At 42.9% G+C, this 23,558-nt stretch overlaps 1 protein-coding gene across 1 annotated transcript in view; it reads right to left on the reverse strand.

Annotated features, from left to right (window-relative positions):
• KCTD19 (potassium channel tetramerization domain containing 19) overlaps positions 1 to 20,507 on the reverse strand; it is a gene marked incomplete at its 5' end in the record, with an annotated part of 32,179 nt that extends 11,672 nt beyond the window's left edge. The window contains 6 exons of the mRNA XM_082677822.1: positions 651 to 782; positions 2,026 to 2,217; positions 3,018 to 3,168; positions 14,916 to 15,212; positions 20,185 to 20,220; positions 20,334 to 20,507. Coding sequence (XP_082533948.1) covers positions 651 to 782; positions 2,026 to 2,217; positions 3,018 to 3,168; positions 14,916 to 15,212; positions 20,185 to 20,220; positions 20,334 to 20,507 — 982 coding nt within the window. The remainder of the gene's footprint in view (positions 1 to 650; positions 783 to 2,025; positions 2,218 to 3,017; positions 3,169 to 14,915; positions 15,213 to 20,184; positions 20,221 to 20,333) is intronic.
• Positions 20,508 to 23,558: the final 3,051 nt, after the last annotated feature.

Here is a 23,558-nt window from a genome sequence, read left to right on the forward strand (position 1 = left end):
AACATGCGCAGTAGCGTCCATAGACATGCAGGATTTGGGAAATGGGATGGTGAAAGGCAAATAAAAAATATGAGGAGCAAATTGGAATGAGGTTGGGCCGGGAACTTGAAGGCCTGGACCAGGGTCAGGAAGTGTCAGGAGCAGGCAGAAACAGGCACAGCAGCCAGGGATTTGAAGTAGGGGGGACAAAGGAACTGGGGTGTGTGGGGGATAACTGAAGTCCTATGGGGAATTTCCCACGCCCTCCAGCTATGCCTGGAAGAGGAAGGATGGGAGTGGCAGGTAGGGGTTAGTTACAAGTTCCCAGTTGCTTGACACATCCACAAGGAGGGCAGACCTCCCCTACCTTGGGAAGCCCGGCCTCAGGCCCAACTTCCCTCCCCTGGACACTCTGGCCCGGTTTCCCCACCCAGGCTGGGCTGAGCTACCTATAGGTCAGTGGCAAGACTGAGCAGACAGAGGGCACACTGGGTTTCAGACTGAAATTTGTCTTCTCAGATTCTAAGTCAGCCAGAACACCCACTTCTCTCACTACCACCCAAAGCCCAGAGTGGTTGTGGGAGGGAAGATGTTTGTTTTTGGCTTTTCTGGCTAAAGCCCAGACTGCCCCAGGATGTCAAGGGGAGGCCAAGGTTCCCCTGGTGACATACCCATGTTCATTCGGTACAACCTCACAGCTTCACTGAGCTCAGGGATTTCCAGAATTTCCACTTCTGCTTCTAACACATCTATGTTGGAGAAATTATCTGGTAGTAAAATCTTCTGTGAGCGGAGAAAATTCACTTGAAAAACAAAAGGAAACAAAATGGGTTAACAAGGTTATTTCTGATCTAATTGCAGGTCCAGGTTTTGGCAGGTTTTTGGTGCTACAACTTATCCTAGGGGCTCCTTATTCCAAAATAATTTCTAAACATACCTGGTTAGATTAGCTTTCAGTCTGTGGTTTTCAAGGTGAAAAACCCCAAATTACTTTGTTTTCCTGTGTCTGAGTCCGTGGGTGTGGCTTCCCATGGGCTGGCCTGGGGCTCCCAAGCCAGGTCTTCCTGGTGAGCACACACTGGCCCTGAGACTTACCCTGTGAGTCTTGACCCAAGAGCAGGTCATTCCAAAAGAGGGAGTTGTCTTGCCACTTAGAGAGGAAGGGCCTGGCTGAGCCTGGGTTGGCAGGTGGCTCTTGCAGTTTTTCCCTGCCTGGACTGCAGTGTGGGAGGCAGAGATGGAGCCAATGCTACTGTCCTGTGTGAATCAACTTGGAGATTCAGAAGCACATTATAGACAACTTTCCAGGTGACTGTGACTATGAAAGGCTGGGGTTCCAGGCATTTGGTCCCCAGTACAATTTGGGTATTTCCTGCCCTATTCATACAGGCAGCAGCAGCATCTTGGAATCAGTTCAGTTCACACCCCACCAGAACCTGTCCTGGTGGAGGAGGGAGGCTCTCTTCTGTCCAGGCTTGAAGATCTCATCCCTCCTTAGGCCACTAGCTCAGGTGGACAATTCTACAATGATTCTGGGGAACATTTCACCATCCACCCTTCTCCCCTTTTATCCTGAGTTTAGTGGAAGTGAGAGGAGGAAGGGACCATCCTTTGAAACAACCCTATTCCCTCATTTTATGGTGAGAGGAACTGAGGTCTAGAGCCCAGTTGGATACATAAAGGCAGAGAGATAAGTAGTTTGGAGTCCAGCTCAGGGTCTTGCCCTTTACACCAACTCCTGTGGCCGTGACACCACTGCAGCTAGTTTCCAGTGCCCCTTTACACCCAGGCCATTCCAAAATGAACAGGGAATAAAATAGCCCTGAGGCTAGTGGGAGTCTAATGCTGGGAATCCATTTGCTTCCAGGAAGGCTCTGTCACGCTTCCACCAGCTCTGCCCAGGGAAGCTCCTGAGGCCCTAAGCCCCAAGCTGGGCCTCCAAGTGGTGTGGGGTTAGGAGGGGTGGATGGGTCCTATCAGCCTGCTGCCACCCCCACGCCCCTCCCCCCACTCCCCCTCCCCCAACCCCCTAGATAGAGCAATCACCAATGAAGCGGAACTCGCTGCACTCGCACTCGATGAGGGCCACGGTCTTAGCCAGCCACAGCAGATTGTCTTCAGTTACCAGGCTTGGATACTTGGCCACTAGGTCTAGGGGCAGGAAGCAGTAGTGCACGTCCTCTTCTGTGTCTAACAGTGGTGTATCCATAAGTCCCAAAGGTGCCTTATCATGTAGGCCTGGAGGAGAACATGAAGAGGGGCGTCACCACCTCCCAGGGGACAGGGCTCTCAGAAGTGGGCAGGGCTCTCACTGACCCAGGGGCCCCAGAGGAAGCTGAAGAGATCACCCCAGAGATGGTCCCTGCCAGATACCTCCTTCTTCTCACTCACTCTTTTCAGATGTAACCCTAGGTTTGGCAGAAGTGTGGTGGGGAGCAGGGCATGGAAATCTAGTTTTTCTGCAGTGAAGGGCAGTGGGACATGTGAAATTTTGGCTTATATACTCAGTCATTAAATTCACACTGGTTACCTATTTGTTTTTTTTGAATTGATCTAACCAACCACAGATAAAATAGATGACCTACAGGTAAAATAGATCCTTTTGACTCTCCCGAAAGCTCAAAACCCATCAATAATCATGAATGGCTATTCTGGTGTCCCAGGTAGGTGGATCTATACTGCAAGGCACCCACCAGACAGTGATCATTTGGAGACATTCCTTGTGTGGTGGTTAGAGGTGACTTGAAAGTATGGTGGAGTGCCCTGACCAATAGGACTGGGTGGAATGCAGCCCAGCCTTGCCCAAGTGAAACCAGCATGCAGGGGAATGAACATGGAGAAGGATGTTTAGTTCCAGTGAGTAAGAAGTCATGGAGAGGGCATGTGGCAGGTACAAGCTCAAAGGAGATGACAGGAAGGTAGAGGAATCATCCAGAACTAGTTCAGAAATCAGGGCACTCTCTGGATTGAAGCCACTTCTGTTAGAGTGAGAAGGGAAGCTGGTCTGGGCTTCAGAGAAGGTCAGCCTGTGGTTATACCTGTGAAGGCTGGGCTTTTTATAGGAAATTCTGAGGGTTTGCTGATACACTTCCATGTTCGCCAGTAGTTCAAAGATGCTCTCTCAGCAACAGGTATGTCTGCAGGCCTCACACGTAGATGGTATTTCCCTTCCTTCAGATTATCTAGAGTCTGTGAGATAAAGAAGATTATTGCTTTGAAAATTTTAAACCAAGTAACTATCTATCAATTCTAGGGTAAAATACCAGGAAAAATAGTTTGTGACTTACTTTGGTAAAATGTTTTGAAATAGTCACTTACAAAAATATAAAAATGTACGTCTATAAGATGATATGCTGATATTCAAAATATCAATGACTATTTCTTTTCTGATTTTGAAACAATTTTTTCTGGATTATAATTTTGATTGATAGAAATTTATCTTATGCAATCTTAAGAGTAATTTATATTTAATAATTAAAAACTTGAGATTTTCTGCTATCAGTTCTCCTCAAGAGTTCAGAAACCCTTTTGACCTGTTATAATTGTGATCTGCTTATTGTTTGTGCTCATCCTAATCCTGGAATGTGATTTATTTAAGTAGGGAAATGGAGGTGGCACTGAGCATCACACTTTTCAAAGCACTTTTACCTACATTTGCTCATTTACCCTGACACAGCTCTGTGAGATAGATGTGGTGTTTGCTCTGTGAGATAGATGAGACAGTTGCAGTCAAAGGATTTGTGAGTTGCCCAAGCAGTCTTCCAAGTCCAGCTTCTCCACTTGAAGGAGCAGGTGACCAGGGGTGGGCTGAGGCTGGAATGGAGCACCCCAGCTAGGTTGGGCTGAAGCCCAGAGTAGAGTCTTCATGCTGCCCACATTCAGGGACCTACCCTCCCTAAAAAGTCCTGCACAGGGCGCAGATTACCATAACATCAAGCCCATTTTTTCTGTCCCTTCCTTAGAAGAAAATAGTATTTTCCCAAGAAATTTTTAGAAATAGCTGGAAAAGTAGTCCTCTAAAGGCACCACATGACCAGTTCTTTCTCTAAGAGCCTCAGAATGGACAGAACACCTCAGATGCAGTATGAAACTAATAAAAGAACCTGCTTAGCTACACAGGTGAAGCTCTTGTGAAGCTGCTCAAGGGAATCCTGAGCTTTGAGAAGAGCCCTCTGGTGGCCATGGCTATAAAATGCACCCTCATAACTGCTTAAGGTCTGTAAAAGGAGAGGACCGGAGCGGGTAATCTTCCCCACTTTGGGGGGCTGATGGATTTGTGGAAGGACTGGACAATGGCAGGGTCATGTGGAGTGCTTTCCTGTTGGCACTGACAATGGAGGAGAACAGTGCACGCGTGAAACAGCAGAAGTGAGTCTGTCATTCATTCATTCGAGAAATACTTGTACAACACTAGGGCCACAGTCAGATACTGTGCCTGGATCCCACAGTTTACATATACTGAGATAAGAGGCAGCATCAGTTATGAAATTTCAGGACCTCCAGGAACTTTGGGATTTCTTTCGACAGCATTGGAAGGGGACCCAAGCTTTCTTGTCTCTCTTTGCTCAAGACTGCACACGACTTTAGCTTCTATGTCAAACTGTAGCCGTTCTCAGGAGGAAAATCAGTGAGAGGTTGATTTCCGTATGAGGGAGTAGTTGGTCTTGGGCAAAGAGGAATAAAAATGAGGTGCCAGGAAGGTTACTGAGAGGCTGGAACAGATTCTGTATCAGTGGGTGGACAGGATTATTGAGTTAAGGTGAGGGATAATAGCCTGGCAGTATTTGTGCTGTGAGGCAAAGAAAGGAAAATGGTGACTGTGCACAGAAGGGACAGGACAGGGTCAGGAGGACAGTAGGTAGGGATATATGCTCAGCCACTTGCTTCTCTGCCTTGAATGTGGCTTTGTTTAAGGTGTATGGAAGTTGAGGGAGTGTGTGAGGTGAATTCAGAGCAGTAAATAAGAGCCAGAGAGTGAAGAGCTGTCAGCTGGGATGAGGAGTCTATACCCTGGTTAAGAGAAGCCATTGAAGGATTCAAAGCAGGGACTGTGATTTGAATGATATTCACACCATCTCCACCCAGTCAGCCAGCAAGTCCTAGGACTCCATCTTCTGCTCTTGGCACCACCCCTTCTCTCCTCTCCCTTCCCCCAGTCCTGGTCTCCTTGTCCCCAGGCCCTCTCCACTCAGTGATTTTTCAAACAGGAAAATGAGTCCAAACCACTCCCCATCCTAAAAATCTTCAGTGCTCCCCATTACCTATGGGATCAAGTCCAAATTCTCTTTAGCAGTGCACGTAAGCTCCTTCACAATCAAGAACCAGGAGCAGGGTATACACGAACAATACAAGGGCCTTGAACTCAGACAGACTGGGGTTTCAATCTTGACTCTGACACTTAAGAGCTAACATTTACTGCTCAGGCACTTTTAAACTGAATCCTCATAACGTCCCCCCACTCACAAAGTAGGCTCTAGTACTATTACTCTTTTAGCAAATAGGAAACAAGATCCAGGAAGAGAAAGAGTACTCAGTGCCCCAAGTAAGTGGAGATGCTAGGACTGGAACTCAGGATGCTAGAGCCTGTGCTCTTAACCACTTTTCTTAACCAGCTGCCTCCCATTTGTCACTTAACCTCTGCAAGCCTCAGGCTCCTCACATGCAAAGTGGAGACAGTAAAATCTGGAAGATGTTGTAAGGATTAAAGGAAATATTATGTTAGTTTCCTTCCTTTTAGTGGTCAAATCTCAAACTACCTTTCCAGCTTCACCTGCCACCATTCTTTCTGTCTCCACCCCATCATCTGTGACATTAACTGCATAAAACTCCAAAGACACACCATGTTCAGTGATACCTCCTCAACTTTATGTATGCTGTTCCCTCTTCCCAAAATACCTCTCTCCTCCCTTCCCTGCCTGAAAAGCCTGGAGCCTCCCCCAGCCAGAGTGGTTCATCCTCCCCCTCTGTTCCCACAGACCCCTGCAAACTTTTCTATCTCAGCCTCTGGCTTGGTTTCAGCCCTGTCCGTCCCCCTCTACCGAGGCTCCTGGAAAAAGGACTCGATTGATGCAACCCCAGCTTCTAGTCTAGAGCCTAGTATGTAGTAAGTGCTCAGAACCGCTGTGTTGAATGAAAGAATGCATAAAAATGGAGGGCTGGAGGGCTGAGTCCTCTGGAATGAAAAGCAAAATGAGACATGGGGGAGCCAAAAGGAGCTGGCAGAGAAGCAGACTGCACTCATAAAAACTGAGAAAGATGGTGAGAATCCAAAACCATAGGAAAAGCCAGCTCAGGATTACAATGGGCAGAGACCAGAGAGTTCAGAGGACAGTGGAGGCAGCAATTCCAACTTGGGAGCTGGAGTCCAGAGGGAAGATCTAATGGGGTGAAGGACAGGGATGAAGGAGATGGAGACAGGATGACAGGAAGAAAGGGCTCAGCTTGGGTCTGATCGGTAATGGATTGAAAGACATTGGGTGAAGTAGCATGAAAAGGAAGTGAAACTAGGGAGAGCTTGCAAGAGACAGCATATCATTCCAAGCCTATCCTAAGCTAACCGAATCACTGGAACCTGAACCTGCCATTTACTTTATCTGCAGATTCAAATCCCGAGATTCTCAGTGGAAGAAACAGTGGTGCCCTTGAACAACTCTAAATCAGCCACTGGGGAGGCGACATGTTGGGGGAGGGAAATCCCTATCTGGGAGAACAACCTGTTTGAGGATGGACCTAGATGCACTATTTGGAGGTGCTCTTTGGTACCCAGGTGTGTCCTTTGGGGCGGGTCAGTAATGAGAGTCCAACTAGCTTGAGAGATGTGCTAGTTGAGGGAAGAATGATCTAATTTATAGAAATGAAATCTCCATTTCCTGCTACTTCCACTAATGTAAAGTGTAAGCAGTACCATTTTCCCCCCAAAAAGGTGTGCTTGACAAATCTTGAAAAGGAAAACAAAAAAACAAAAACACACAAACAAGTAAATCTACAAAGATCACAATTCCTGCCACTCAAGACATGCTGGAAGCATTAGGCCCAGGAGCCTCAACTAGGTTTTTTTCTAAACTTTCTCAGCCAATCCTTGCTCTGATTTCTAGAAATACAAGGGCTTCTTCTCATGGGAAGCCATTTGGGTGCTGTAAGAATCCATGGGAAGCATCCCTTAACCCCTTCAACATGCCTTGTTGGTCTCAATAACACCTACTTATTTATTTACTGTCTGCCAGTCTCCCCTAATAGATATAATCTCCAAGGCCAGGAGGACCCTGCCTGTTTTGTTCTCTGCTGTATTTGCAGCACCCACAATAGTGTCTGTGGGATCTCAATATATTTTTGTGGAATGAATGAATGAATGAGTGAAGAGCACTTCAGAGAGCCCATGCTTCCAGCTGTCCTTTGGCTTTGCTGACTGAAGTTGCCACAGAGCATGTGGCTGGTCTTCTGTGGACTTCAATTCCCTTTTTTTCTGCCTGAATATTACTTCTAGTACTTTTATTCTTTATATATTATGGCCCAGAAAGTTATTACAGGGAGGATTTCTTTAGGGAAATACAGACCTGAATTCAAATGGCTACTTGCTAGCACAAGGATAACTGATATTGCTTTCGGCCTAGATAATAGTGAAAAAATATGTCAATCAGATGGAACATAAGACTGATGGCACAGGGGCAAGTGTGTGTGTGTGTGTGTGTGTGTGTGTGTGTGTGTATGTGGTTGCCAAAAGATGGCTGACAAATGCCCTACTGGCAGAGCCTTGGGACTTAACGGAGGTTTTCCAAAGCAGCAGCAGTGCTCAGAGATGCCTTATGCTCTGATGTGGACTGTTGGAAGGAATGTGATGGTAAGAGAGCTTGGGGGAGATTGCAAATCTCCAACTGCTTTGTAAAGACAAGGAGGGCCAGCACCACTTGGAAGCTCAAAGGAAGCAAGGCCGGTAGAACAAAAGGATATTCAGAACAGCTGCTATCAGCCAAACAAGCCAAATAAGACACACGTATCATCGTCTCAAACCTGCCCCTCCACTGCCAGCTCCAGCCCCCTCACCCTGAAGTAGATTCAGCCTTCACAGGTCATCTTGGGTATATCATTCAATGTTCTCTCAGAAGATATTTATTAAACACCTGTTACAGGCCCAGTACTGAGATGCTGGGAATGTGAACATGAAAAGAATACAAGCTAGTGAGGGAGAAAGACATTATGAATACATGGTCTCAACAGAATTAGCACTGATCTGAGAGCAGAGAGGCAAAACTCTACCTGGAAATGTCAGGCTAGTCTTCCAGTGGGCCTCATTTAGGCTAAATCTTGAAGGGGAAGCATTCTAGAAAGAGGGAACAGCAAGTGAAAAGGTGTGGAGAGAAAGCATTTAGGGTGCTCAGTGACATGCCTGAACACTGAGGGGGGTGTGTGTGTGTGTGTGTGTGCGCGCATATGTGCATGCGTATGTGCCCATGCATGCATGTAGGTATGTATATGTGTTGGGATATGAGTCAGGACAAGCAGATGGGCTGTCCTGTGAGGAGCCCTGATGCCATGTCAAGGCATTTACACTTGAGCTGTCCACTTACCCATATCCACAGATGAGCTACACTGTTGGGATAAATATCTGCTGTTTACATAATCTTCCTTTACAAGATCACAGTGGTAATCTGTCTTCACATCATGAGTAATAGGAAATGTGAGACTCGTCAGTGGTCTGTTTTCTTAAAAGCATCATTTGTGTGATCAACATAAAAACTCTCTGGCTCCCTTGAGCACAAGGAATGCAGGCGTTTTTGGGTTGCTTGCTGGTAGCCGAACACTCACAGGTGGAACGATTTAAGTTTCCAAACTTAGAAGTCCTCAGAAGGCAATGAAAAAGGAAACGCAAGCAGCATATACTGTCAACGTACTAAGTCCTCAGTGGACTTCAAGGGGGCAAGTGAAAGGGAATCAACAGTCTGCCATGAACCTTGAACCCTTGTGAGTTACCCTGAAGAAAAATTTCACACTCTGCAGTAGCAGCTATGACTCCCAACCAAGCTGATAGCATGAGAGGCTTGGAGCAGCTTACATTTACACAAAGGGGACTTCCCAAATTACAGACGGTCCTAGGAAGCACTGTGACATTAATGTACAGACCTGTAATGACTAGTTTATATCTCCCCTGTGAACAAGATATGACATTCCTAAGCATCCAGGCTCATGGATTTACATACCAACTTTGATGACTCCAAATTTATGTCTCTAGACCTGACTGCTTCCATGAATTCCACACATATACATCTGGCTGCCTCCTCCCCATCACCACTTGGATGTTTAACAAACACCATTTTCTTGCCTCTCAAACTTAATACATTCAAATCCAAACTCCTCATTTTTCCCTCTGAGCCTGCACCTCAGAATACATCTTTCACCTGATTGCCCAGGATACAAACAGAGGAGTTATCCATTCTCTCTCACTCTACCTCCAATTCATCAGCAAACCCTATCAGTTCTGTCATCAAGACATATACAGAATTTGAACACTCCTAAATCTACCATTACCACCTTAGGCCAAACCATCACTATCTTTCATTTGAATGCTTCAGGAGCCTCCTAACTTGTCTTCCTGCTCCTCCCTTGCCCCAGTAGAGTCTAGGCCAGGGGTCAACAAAATTTTTTCTGTAAAAGGCCAGATAGTAAATATTTTAGGCTTTGAGAATATAGTCCCTGTTGCAACTATTCAACTCTGTATTGTGGCTTGAGAACAGCTATGGACAATATATAAACAAATAAGCTTGGTGTGTTCCAATAAAAGTTTGTTAATGAACACTGAAATCTGAATTTCATATAATTTTTATGTGCCACAAAATATTTTTCTTTTGATTTTTTTCAACCATCTAAAACTGTAAAAGCAATTCTTAGCTCACAGGTTGTACAAAAAAGGTAGTAGGCTGGATTTGGTCCATGGGATGTAAATAGTTTGCTGACTCCAGGTCTAATGTCAAGCCAGAAGTTAATGATGTTTTTATAGCTCTATTGAAATATATTTCATATTATATCTAATGTGAATAAGTTTTATATTATATATAAATGATAAAATTTACTCACTTATACAATTCAATGATTTTAAGTATGTTTACAGAGTTGTGCAACCATCATCACAGTCTATTTTAACATGATAAAAAGAAACCCTGTACCCATTTACAGTCCATTGCCTATTTTTGCTCACCCTATCCTTCTCACCCCATACCTTGGCCTTAGGCAACCACTAATCTACTTTCTGTCCCTATTAACTTTGTGTATTCTGCACATTTTATATAAATGGAATCATACAGTATATAGTCTTTTGTGTCTGACTTCTTTCACTTAGCATAACATTTCAAAGTTCATCTTTGTTGTTACGTGTATCAGTACTTCATTCCTTTTTATTGACAAATAATAATCCATTATATGGATATATCATTTTGTTTGTCCATTTATCAGCTGATGAACATACAGGTTGTTTCCACTTTTTGGCTATTATGAATAATGCTGCTATGAACATTTGTCTACAAGTGTTTGTGTGGACATCCTGTAGGTTTTAATTTCTCTTGGGTATATATGTGGGAGTGGAACTGCTGGGTCATAATGATATGTTTAACTTTTTGAGGAACTGCCAGACTGTTTTCCAAAGAGGTTGCACAAATTTACATTCCCATCAGCAATGTATGAGGGTTCCAGTTTCTCCATATCTTTGCCAACACCGGTTACTGTCTTTTTGATGAGAGGCATTCTAGTGGATGTGAAGTGGTAATTCATCATGGTTTTGATTTGCATTTCTTTGATGGCTAATGATATTGAGCGTTTTTCATGTGCTTATTGCCCATTTGTATATCTTCTTTGGAGAAATGTCTACTCAAATCCTTTGCTCACTTTAATATTTGATTGTCTTTCTGTTGTTTAGTTGTAAGTGTTCTTTATATATTCTGGATACATGTCCCTTATCAGATATGTGATTTGCAAATATTTTGTTCCATTCTGTGTGTGGTCTTTTTACTTTCTTGATGGTGTCCTTTGAAGCACAAAATTTTAAAATTTTGATGAAATTCAAAATTCATCTATTTTTTCCTTTGTTGCTTGTGCTTTTGATGTTGTACCTGAGAAAACACTGCTTAACCCAAGGTCTAATGATCTTTTAAAATGTTAAATTTGATAATTTTTCTTCTTTCTTTAAACATCTCCGAGAGGTACCTATAACATTTAGAATAGATCCTGGGTCTTCAGTGTCACCTGTGAGACTCTGCAAGATCTGGTCCATAGCCTCCTCTGACCTTATCTGTTTCTGGCATCTCCCTACTTTTTTTGTTTTTTTCCCACACTGAATGGCATGTGGAATCTTAGTTCCCCGGCCAGGGGTTGAACCCACACCCCCTGCACTGGAAGCGCGGAGTTTTAACCACTAGACCACCAGGGAAGTCCTGGCATCTCCTTACTTCTCATTGCACCTGACAATGGCTGCTGAGTCTGCCTCTCCCAAGTCACTCGTTTAACCTCAGGGCATTTGTGTTTGTTGTTCCTTATGCCTCAAAGCTCTTTCCCAGACATCTGCATGACTTGTCCCTTTTTCATTCGGTCTTCTGCTCAAATGTTGCTTTGTCAATGAGGCCAGCCCTGACCACTCTTTCTAAAGGAGTAGCTGGCCTCAGTCACTTGCTATCTCCTTACCACATACTACACATCAGTACATTACAAAACAAGCAGATTAGATGTAAATGCTTTATTCTTTCAACTAAATTCCAGTACTATGAGGGCAGTGACTGACAGAATAAATAAAAACTATACATACAAAAAGAAAATCATATAAACACATTCTGAAACCCCAAGAAGTTCTAGAATACAGAAATGCCATCCTCCTTCACTATTACACAGGAAACACTGCTCTATTCTTCATAGCACACACCTCTATCTGACCTTGTATGGCTGTATGGTTTATGCCTATATCTCCAGTGCTTGGCCTGTGATTAGTGCTCAATACACAATAAATGTTACACTTAGAATCAAGACAATAATAGGTATTGAGCGTGCCCTTTGAAGGCCAAAGCTACAGGCCAGGGGGAGGTGGGGTGGGCAGGTGGACAGGGCTGGGGGACGGGAGAGATAAAGGGTAGGGATGTGAGAGGATGAGGAAGGGTAAAGAGCAGAGCAGCAGTGTGAGCTCAGGCACCTGTCCTCCAGAAGCTTCCCATCTCATTCTACTTGTTGGCTCCTATATGGCTTTCCAACAAAGTTTACTATATTATAGATAATCCTGTGTAGGATATGCCTCCTGTTGCGTGCATGGGAACTTTAGTTAGTGGGAGGCAAAGTCCCATTTTTATTGCTAGGGGCTAAATCTGAAGGACTCTACAGTGAGCAGCACTAACAGGTTAGAACAATTTAGATATGTGCTGTCCAATATGGTAGCCATTAGCCATATATGGCTATTGAGTACTTGAAATGTGATAGTCTGAATCTGAGATGTGCTTTAAGTGTAAAATACACATCAGATTTTGAAGACTTAGTACATAAAAAGAATGTAAAATATATTAATTTTAAAATATTCATTACATATTGAAATGACAGTATTTAAATATACTGGGTTAAATAAAATATATTATTAAAATTAATTTCACTTGGTTTTTTTTTAATGTGGCTACTAGAAAAATTTAAATTACACACGTGGCTCACATATGTGGTTTATATTATATTTTTATTGGATCATCCTATGTTTTCCTTAAAGCCCATAGGAATAATGCCTGGTAACCACAGTGCTTTCAATAAATACTGGCTGAATGCATTAAGGTGGGCTGCCTGAGAAGGGTCTTTAGACGAGAACTGGCAAACTCCATTTTCTCCAAGCAAAATGTTTGTACATTTAGGCAAGAACCTGAGTATGTGGACAGGCCTTAGGAGTGGGGAAAGCGATGGAAACGAGTGAGGCTGTTGATTTGCTTGAGATTGTTGTTGATTCTCCAGCTATATTTACACCCTGCTTCAATGAATAAATACCACTTCAGCTGGGCCGGCCTAAATGTTTATTTAGAGCACGATTTCCAAAACATAAGCACTTATTTTTTGGTCTGTTTTAGGGAGGCAGATCCATATGATTCCTCAAATACTACTGCTCACACAACTTGGAACTTTGGAATTGGACCAATTCATTGGCTTCTGAGTTGTTACCTCCCATTTAGAAGTTGCTTCCCAAATATATTTTGTTTCAATTTGGGAAGTAAGGACATCAAAGGAATTAAAGGGCTGATAAACTGTATAATAGGCTTGTGCTCTTTAAAATTGTTCTTCAAAAAATTGCCTTGATCTCTTTGATTTTCTGCAAGTGACTCCCTCCTTTTCCCCACAAAATGGTGCTTTGGTATAGAATCATTAGCAATCTTGGGAATTCCCTGGCAGTCCAGTGGTAAGGACTCCGCGTTTCCACTGCCAGGGGCCCAGGTTCGATCCCTGGTCGGTAAACAAGCCGTGTGGTGCAACCGCCCCCCCCAAAAATCAGCAGCCATCTTGACAATCTGGGCTGTTTAAGTGATTTAGAAGCCAATTGTAAGCAATTCTAGTACTCAGTTCCTGGGATAGTTGAAAAAATTTTTATTTCAGGTAGGTAACTTTAAAAAAAATAAAAAGAAAAGAATATACGACAACTTGCACTGGAGTATGTTAAAGATTTTGATTTCCAAATGTATAATACCTTTTACGAGAAAACACTGATTTTGTAAACAGTGTCCATAAAAACATGCATTATGAAATGTTCTCATTCCCATATGACCCAGATATGCATGGTCTACCTCAATTCTCTTCTTTGAGGTGTTGGAGAGGCATAGTTCGTAGTGCACTGAGCTGCACTGTGGCTTGTCAGTCAGCGCTCGTGAAGACAGAATAAACAACACCTTGTCCAGACAGTAGGATTAACATGGAGCATGGCCAATGGTCCTTCCCAGTCATAATATTTAGTTCTTCCAGGTTAAAAAAATATCATTGTTCAAAAACTAAGAATAAACTAATTAAGATAAACCACAGAAATGATTTCTGTAGTCTGGAGAAAAATTAGGAAAGAAGGTAATGTTCTTCAGTGATACTATGATGGTTTAAAAGTAAAAGTATTTAAAGTTCTTACACCGAGAAAAGAAGTCTTGGAAAACAGAGAAGTGAAGACAAATGAAAGATTCTGCAGTTTGGAGGACGTTTTACTTTGCTGTAAGTGAACACTGTGTACCTAACAGGCACAGTGAGAAGTGATGTCCTTTTTTAAAAAATTAATTAATTAATTATTTTTTGGCTGCATTGGGTCTTCGTTGCTGCGCACGGGCTTTCTCTAGTTGTGGCGAGTAGGCTTCTCATTGTGGTGGCTTCTCTTGTTCTGAAGCACGGGCTCTAGGCACATGGGCTCAGTAGTTGTGGCTCTCGGGCTCTAGAGCGCAGGCTCAGCAGTTGTGGCGCACAGGCTTAGTTGCTCCGCGGCATGTGGGATCTTCCCGGAACAGGGATCGAACCCATGTCCCCTGCATTGGCAGGAGGATTCTTAACCACTGGGCCACCAGGGAAGTCCCGAGAAGTAATGTTCTTGACAAGTCTTTTAGATTTTAAATCTCAGACACAGTGTATGTAGAAAATCCTACAATTTCTAGTGTTTCCACCTTTTAAAATTCAACAACAAAAGAAAGAAGAAGCTTAAGCTAGAATTTCCAAGAGCCAAGAACACCCTTTCAGGCCGTGGAAAGTCCTATCCTGGGTCTGTGGTGGCTGCTGGCATAGATAAGGCACAGTCAGGATGAAATCCTTTATTCAGAACATGCATTTCTAGTGTACCGTTTATTACCTTATCTAACTCATCACACTTCCTCATTAAGAGGATCATCTCAGCAACGAATATATAAAAGGACACAATATTTTAGTGATGTAAGGCCTATGTTACTGATCACCACTCCTGGAAGACAAGAGTATCTTACCTGCAGCAAAGGCATCAGCTGCAAAGCCAGTGCTTGCTCATAGAGCAAGTTCAGTTCTGCACAACTGGAGAAGGAGAGTTTGGAGGTGTAGAGGTAATAATGCACATGCCTGAATGTGGAACCATCTCTGTCAATGAACAGCCTCTGGCTTTCCGAAGAGGTCAACGCTGAAGCCTCCTTCCATAACAGGGAGTCTGGGAACTGAGCGAGTTTGCTTCTGGGAACTGAGAAATGCCAGCCCCCGACATTGAAATGAAACAAATCCTCTGCTGACTCATGAGGCATACCAGGCTCCTCCTAAAGGGAAAATGAAAAGAGATCTATGCAATAAAAGGAAATGAAAAGCATCCATATTGGAAAGGAAGAAGTAAAATTATTTCTATTTGTAGATGATGTGATCTTGCATAAAGAAAATCCTGAGGAATTCACTATTAAATTATTAGAAATGAGTTCAAGAAGGTTGAAGGGTACAGATCAATATAAAAAATCAACTGTATTTTTATACACTAGCAATGAACAACACAAAAATGAAATTAAGAAAACAATTCCATTCACAATAGTATCAAAAAGAACAAAGTAATTAAGAATTCAGAAGACAATACTGTTATGGTAGCAATACTCTTCAAATTGATCTATTGTACAATTGAACACAATCCCTATGAAAATTCCAACTGCTTTTTTTTCTTTTGCAAAAATTGACAAGCTGATGTTAAAATTCATATGGAAATACAAGGGACCCAGAATAATCAAAACAATCTTGAAAAAGGAGAATGAAATTTGAGGATTCACACTTCACACTTTCAAAACATACTACAAAAACAAACAAAAAAAACAAAGCAAAAACATACTACAGTAATCAAGATGGTGTGCTACTGCACAAGGACAGACATTTGAATAACTGAAATGGAATTAAGAGTCCAGAAATAAACCATTGCATTTATGGTTAATTAATTTTGACAAGAGAGCCAAGAAAAGACAATGGGTAAAGAAGAGCCTTTTCAAAAAATGGTGCTGGGACAACTGGACATCCACATGCAAAAAAAAAAAAAAAAAAAGTTGGATTCCTACCCCACACCATACAAAAAATTAACACCAAATGGATCATAAACCTAAGAATAAGAGGTAAAGATACAAAACCCTTAAAAGAAAACAAAATCTTCATGACCTTGGATTATGCAATGCCTTCTTAGATAAGATACAAAAAGCAAAAGTGAAATAAATAAATAAACAAACCAATAAATAAATAAAACTTCATCAAAAGTAAAAACATTTGTGCTTCAAAAGACATCATCAGAAAGTAAAAAGACAACACATATAATGGAACAAATCATCTATCTGATAAAGAATCTGTACTTAGACTATGTAAAAAGAACATTTACTACTCAATAATAGAAAGACAAATAACCAAATTTAAAAGTGGGTTAAGAATCTAAATAGACATTTCTTCAAAGAAGATTCACAAATGGCCAATAGCACATGAAAACATACTTAGCCTCATTAGTCATTAGGGAAATGCAAAGCAAAACTCACAATGAGATACCATTTAACACCCACTAGGATGACCTGAATCAAAATAATAGATAATGGGCTTTCCTGGTGGCACAGTGGTTGAGAGTCCGCCTGCCAATGCAGGGGACACGGGTTCATGCCCCGGTCCGGGAAGATCCCACATGCCGCAGAGCGGCTAGGCCTGTGAGCCATGCCGCTGAGCCTGCGCATCCAGAGTCTGTGCTCCACAACGGGAGAGGCCACAACAGTGAGAGGCCCGCGTAGCACAAAAAAAAAAAAAAAAAAAAAGATAATAACAAGTGTTGACAAAGACTGGAGAAATTAGAAATCTCATACACTGCTGATGGGAGTGTAAAATGGTGCAGCTGCTCTGCAAAACAGTTCAGTGGTTCCTCAAAACATTAAACACAGAGTTCTTACATGGTTCGCAAATCCACTTCCAGAGATAAGTGCAAGAGGAATGAAAACCTATGACCAAACAAAATTTGCAGGCAAATTTGCAAGCAAAATCTGCAGGCATTCATAGAAGAATTATTTATAATAGCCCAAAAGTAGAAACAACCAAAATGTCCATCAGCTGATGAACTAGTAAACAAACTGTAATGTATTCATACAATGCAATGCTATTTGTCAATAAAAAGGAATGAAGTACTGATACATGTTAGAACATAGACGAAACCTTGAAACATTATGCAAAGTGAAAGAAGCCAGATGCTAAAGACCACGTATTATTCCATCTATATGTAATGTGCAGAATAGGCAAATTTAGAGAGAGAGAGAATAGATTAGTGGTTGCCTAGGGCTGGGGAGGTTGGAGGGGAAATGGAAAATGACTAGTAATACGTATGGAATTTCTCTTTGGGATGATGGAAATGTTCTAAAATTGATTGTGGTGATGGCTGCACAGCTCTGTGACCATACTAAAAACCACTGAATAGTACACTTTAAAATAGTAAATTGAAAGGTATGTGAATTATATCTTAATAAAGCTCTTTTTGAAAGAGTTATGATGAGGTGCTCCCCTCCCCACTGACTATGTCAGGGCTCTTTTGGAATCATACCTGCAGAGACATTACATTATTAAGGCCATGGCAGGATGGCTGAATGCTGTGGGTTCCTTTTTATATATACAAAAGCAGCAAAGATCATTAACCTTCCTCAGTTCATTGTTAAAAGTTGAAGGTTATCTATTCATAAACAAATTGTCCATTTTGCTTCAAGATGACCTAACTTATCAACACTATAAAAAAGCAGAAAGCCATCAAACATACAAACAATCTGTATCAGACCTTAAAAAAAAAAACACTCAAGTAAAGCAGAAACTAACACACCACTGTAAAGCAATTATACTCCAATAAAGATGTAAAAAAAAAAAACCAAACCATATTCTGGTCACTAGAGATGATCATGTGGCCTATTGTTATAATAAATTATATTAATAGAAAAAAAACACTCAAGGAGCACTACTCTTATAAAAAATTTAGAGTTGTAAATAGTATGTAACATTTTACCTAAAAAAGAACCATAAAACAATACTGAATTTGTGAAAATAAAGGGAAGCCTCACTAAAATGGAGTCAGGAGGCCAGAAGAGGGAGCTCTCACACACATGCCACTCAAGGTCAATAAAAGATCCAACGGAAGAGACATAACTCAAAGCTCCAGCAGGAGGTGATACTACCTTACTATTGGCCAGCAGGAGGAAGAAAGATTTTCTCCTTGCCTGGCACAACTCAGCCAATGAAAAGTCACTATACTTCAAACTCCCAGTTTCCTCCAATGGATTTTTTTGTTTATAACAGCCCCTCCCAACTTCCCCTTCTCCCTATAAAAGAGTTTCCTCTTTTGCTTTACCCGACTTGCATGTGGTTCACCCTGGTTGCACGTCCTGAGTTGCAGTTCTTTACTGCTCCCAAATAAACCTGTTTTGCTGGTAAAAAAATAACTGATGGTTTTAGGTTAAAAATTCTAGGTAAACATTATGCATGCTGAAGTGATTGGGGTGCAATGTACCAATATTTGTAACTTATTTTAAAATTTATCAAAAGCTAAGATGAATTGATAGAAGGATGGATAGAGGATATGTAATTAAACAATTACAGCAAAATGTTCATTGTAGAATCTAGGTGGTGGGTATATAGTTTCACCGTAAAATTCTTTCAAAATTTCTGAATGTTTCAAAATTTGTATTAAAATGTTGGTGGGGGGAAAAAACGTTAAAATAAGAGGTGGTTTCTCAAGGCAGGAAAAGCCCACTTCTCCAACAGAAATCTGCATCTCCTATTTTGACAGCTGAGTTAGGAAAATAATTGCATGCAATAAAGAAGGGGGTGGGGTTCTCTTCTAACAAGCCTTGTTGATATATTCAGATATAAAGAAAAACAATTATACATGGCCCGTTTGAGGCTAGAAGAATTAAAAGGGACATGAAGAGAAAGATTACAAACTGTAATGGTGTCAGGACTCACAGAAGCAGAGCTGGAAAAGCCAATCTAGTGAGCTAATCAAAGCTTTTAAGTCCTGGCCTTTCTAAACATAGGTAAGGCTGAACATGACAAGCTGAGGATAACTAAGGACCCCACCTAGACCAGAAAGCATAAATATGCAAGGACTCTTGATTTTGCTTTCTATTCTCCTTAAAGGTGACAGGCTGGTTGAGAGCTCAGTGAAAGTGTCCCAAGTGTGCATATTTTGGGTGCCAAATAAAACCTGCTCCTTGAAGGTGAGCCACAGTTCTGGTCTCAGTTCCTCTTTAAAGATAGGGTATGGCAAGAGGTCTTGCCACAGAGTTTGCCTCCTTCTTACAGGTACATGGCCCATCCACAGGTGGGCTCTCAAGAGAAGCCTGCTGGAGGGAGGGTTGGGGTTAAGGATGTGGTTATGCTTTCCAGAGTTTTCTTCCCAAAGACTGCTCAGGAGCTGGTTAGTGCAGAACTACCCCGGCCTGGGAAGAGCCCTCAGTCACAGGCTGGGGGCCTGTAGTACTTGAAGGACAAAAGGTTTCTTGCCAGATTGACTGCAGGAAATGGGGTAGCCCCAGCATAGTCATCCGACCCCATCCCAAAGGGTATCTCTCTTTTCCACGCTGAGCCCTCTCTCCCAGAGGAGCTCCTTTCAAATCAGTTTCTAGAACTAGAACTGCCTCATGCTCTAAAGACAGGACCTCGGGCTTCCCTGGTGGTGCAGTGGTTAAGAATCCGCCTGCCGATGCAGGGGAAACGGGTTCGAGCCCTGGTCTGGGAAGATCCCACATGCCGCGGAGCAACTAGGCCCGTGAGCCACAACTACTGAGCCTGCGCGTCTGGAGCCTGTGCTCCGCAACGAGAGGCCGCGATAGTGAGAGGCGCACTGCGATGAAGAGTGGCCCTCGCTTGCCGCAACTAGAGAAAGCCCTCGCACAGCAACGAACACCCAACACAGCCAAAAATAAATAAAATTAAAAAAAAAAAAAAAAAGACAGGACCTCAACTCCTCAGAGACAACGTTTTATATCTGGAGCTTCCCATCATGCCTCAGAGAGCTGCCCTCGAACCCAATCCTTCAGATCCCCCCACACCCACCACGGTCACTCTCCCGCCCACCGCCTTGCCTCAGAGACAACATTCCCAAGAACTAGAGATATGGAGACCACCGCGTCAGAAGCACACTCCCACCCTTCAGACCTGGCGTCCCCCACACCCTCAGAGCTATATAACACTTCAACTCTCTTCTGACTCCTCAGAACTAGCCCCCAAACCCTTCAAATTTGGGGCTATATCCACCCCGTGTCCCAGAGTCAGGTTCCTAACCCCACAGCCCTAATCCTTCGCCACATCTCACCCATTCGCAGTTTTAGCGGTTTTGGGGCTCCCGCCAGGGCGGGCTCCATACCATGGTCTAGGGTCCTGAGGCGGGTGGGCAGGAGCGTGACCCGGGCAATAACGGCCCCCGGAAGCGCGGCGGCGCGCGGGGCAGGGCGGGGCCTGGAAGCGTGGGGCGGGGCTTGGAGCGCGCCGGGCGGCCTCGCGGGCGGTGACAGGTGAGCGGCGGAGTGGGGCAGGTGGGCTGGAATGGCGGAGCAGTGGGAGCTGGACGAGGAGGGCATCCGCCGCCTGGGGGCGCTGACTCTGGAGCAATCCGGTAGGGCCAGGCCGGGAGGGCCTGGATCGGGAGCTTGGGGTTAGAGGCTGAGGGGAGAAAACAGGGGGAGGCAGAGGAATATGAGGTAGATGGTGGGGAACGGCGGTGGAGGAGCGATCTCTGAGGCGGAGGAGGGGTTACTGAAGCGGAAGGGTTACAGTGAAGTAGAGGTGAAGGAACTGAAGTAACTGGGGAGTCTGGGGCGGAGGGCGAGAAATTGAGGGAGAGAAGCCGAGTCTAAAATGGAGAAGGAGAAACAAGATTACGCGGACTCTGAGGCCAGGAACACAGAACTGGACAGTCTGAACTAGTGGAAGGAAAATGAGCCCCAAGACGGGCATTGGCGGGAGAAGGGAAGCGCGGTGAGAAGGGCTTTTGAGGTCGGGGTGCTATTGAGGAGCCACAAAGGGCGTTAATTTTGGCAGTTTTGGAAACTAACGACCCAGGAGGGCTTTTCCTGGTTGGGGTGAAATGGGAAAGGATGTTCCTTCATCAGCCCCTCTCTTCGTCCAGTCTTCACCTCGAGAACTTGGCGATTCATTTGATCCATCTGGATGCGTAGCCTCCTTTTGAGACTCAGAAAGAGGTCTGATGTAAAAGGAATAGCAGCTGATCTCTCGAGGCGTTTAGATCAGTGCCTTGACTTCGTCCTAGAGGTAAAACGGGCGGAATGACTGCTGACCCCACCTCTGACCTGGGGTCTGACTCACACAGCTTGCTTTCTAAGTTTTTAAGGAGTAGAAATGTTGGGAAAATTATCAGCGTTCCTGATTCAACTTTTAGCCTTCCTAAATTCACTGCATCGTAATGGCAGGCCCTGTGTTAAATGCTTTCCCTGCATTATTTAATCCCCATAACAAGCCTGTGAAGCAGATGCTGTTACTGTTGCTATTTTACAGTTGAGGAAAATTGGGTTTAGACTCTTGCCCGAAGCCGCACAGCCGTAAGTAATGCAGCCAGAGTTTATTAACCCAGGATTCTGATTCCAGAGCCTGCGCTCTAACCGTAACAAAGTTACCTTTCTTCCTCTAGTACCTTTTATTTGTGAGATATGCAATAACTTGGTTTTATTTTATTTAAATTATTTGTTATTTAAAATTTATCAAAATTAATACATGCTGGTAACAGTCAAACACTACATGAGTGAGCAAAGAGGGTATTAATCGGTCCTTCTTTTGGAAATCCCCCATCCCCCCCCCCAAAGATAATGGTTTGGTGTGCATATAGATAGATTGATGTAGATATTTCAGGTTTTTCTTTTCCAAACTATTAATACTTTGAGCTCCCCTAATTTACAAGTTATCTAAGAAAAGCTTCATTGGCTTGACATACTGGTGTACCTTTCTTTTCTTTTTTCCTTCTTTTTTAAAAATTTATTCAATTTGATTTGGGGGGGCACATACCCCTTCCATTTTCCAGCTAGAATAATATGTGGCAGGATTTTTTTTTTTTGCTTGTTAGCTTGTTTTTATTACATGTGAATAACAAAATTGTGCTCATTCTGACAATTCAAATGATACAAAAGTATCTAAAGTAAAAGAAAATTCTTCCCTCTCCTTTTCTGTTGCTTATACAAACATACATACATAGGTATCCTTTTTTTATTTTTTTAAGGAATAGAGCATATATACTATTTGGCAAGTTGCTTTTTTTACTTACCAATAAAACATGGATACTTTTCTTTCCTCCCTTCCATCCTCCCTTCCTTCCTTCTTTCTTTCTTTCTATCCTTCCGCCACGTGGCTTGCACATCTTCATTCCCCAACGAGGGATTGAACCCAGGCCCTGGGCAGTGAGAGAGCAGAGTCCTAACCCCTGGATGGCCAGGGAATTCCCAAAACATGGATACTTTTCAGTTAAATGAATGTGCTGGTATATGCATTCTAAAATTCTTCTATATAAAATCACAGTGGTCACCTTGGGGGAGAGAGGCTTTTACTTTTATTCTGTACTTTTCTGTACTGTTAGAATTTTCTGGCTGTGTAATAAGCATTACTTTCTTTTTAATATCCAAAGGGATAATCTTGGTGGTACAATTATAGACCTTTTCTGTATGTTTGTTTTCTTTGTTATATTTCTCTGTACTAAAAATTTCTAATAAATATTTATCCTTTGTCATGCAGAAATTTTTCATCTTAAGGTAGTCAAGTTTATTTTTCCTTATGATGTGTGATTTTTGTGTCTTATTTATGAAGTTTTCCCCTACACTGATGTAATAGGGTCCTGCATTTTTTTTCTAAAAATTCTGCAGCTTTGCTTTTCACATTATGTCTAATCTATCCAGGGGTTTCCCTGGTGGCTCAGTGGTTAAGAATCCGCCTGCTCATGCAGGGGACACGGGCCCGAGCCCTGGTAGGGGGAGATCCCACATGCCGCGGAGCAGCTAAGCCTGTGCGCCACAACTACGGAATCCCACACACCTAGAGCCCGTGCTCCACAACAAGAGAAGCCACCACAATGAGAAGCCCGCGCACCGCAATGAAGGGTAGCCCCCACTCCCCACAACTAGAGAAAGCCTGAGCGCAGCAATGAAGACCCAACGAAGCCAAAAAATAAATAAATTAATTAATTAATTAACTATGACCTGTTTCGTTTGATATCTGGAAACAATGGATTCCAAATTTAAAAAAAATCTAATCTATTTGGAGTTTATTTTTATATATGATATGTGATATAATATAATTGTATTTTTCTATGCTAATAGCCAGTTTTCCCAGAACCTATTTTGTAGTGTTATCTCTGCTATATTCCAAGTCACTTTATAAATATGGGTCTGTTTCTGGGTTTTCTGTTCTGTTCCATTGTTCAGTTTATCTACTTCTGCACCAATATCAGACTTTTGTAATTACCATGGCTTAACAGTAAATCTTTTTAATTAATTAACTTATTTTTGGCTGCGTTGAGTCTTCGTTGCTGCACGTGGGCTTTCTCTAGTTATGGCAAGCAGGGGCTACTCTTCATTGAGGTGACTTCTCTTGTTGCAGAGCAGGGGCTCCAGAGCACAGGCTCAGTAGCT

This window comes from Grampus griseus (assembly GCF_964374135.1).
Source record: "Grampus griseus genome assembly, chromosome: 19".
NCBI lineage: Eukaryota > Metazoa > Chordata > Mammalia > Artiodactyla > Delphinidae > Grampus > Grampus griseus.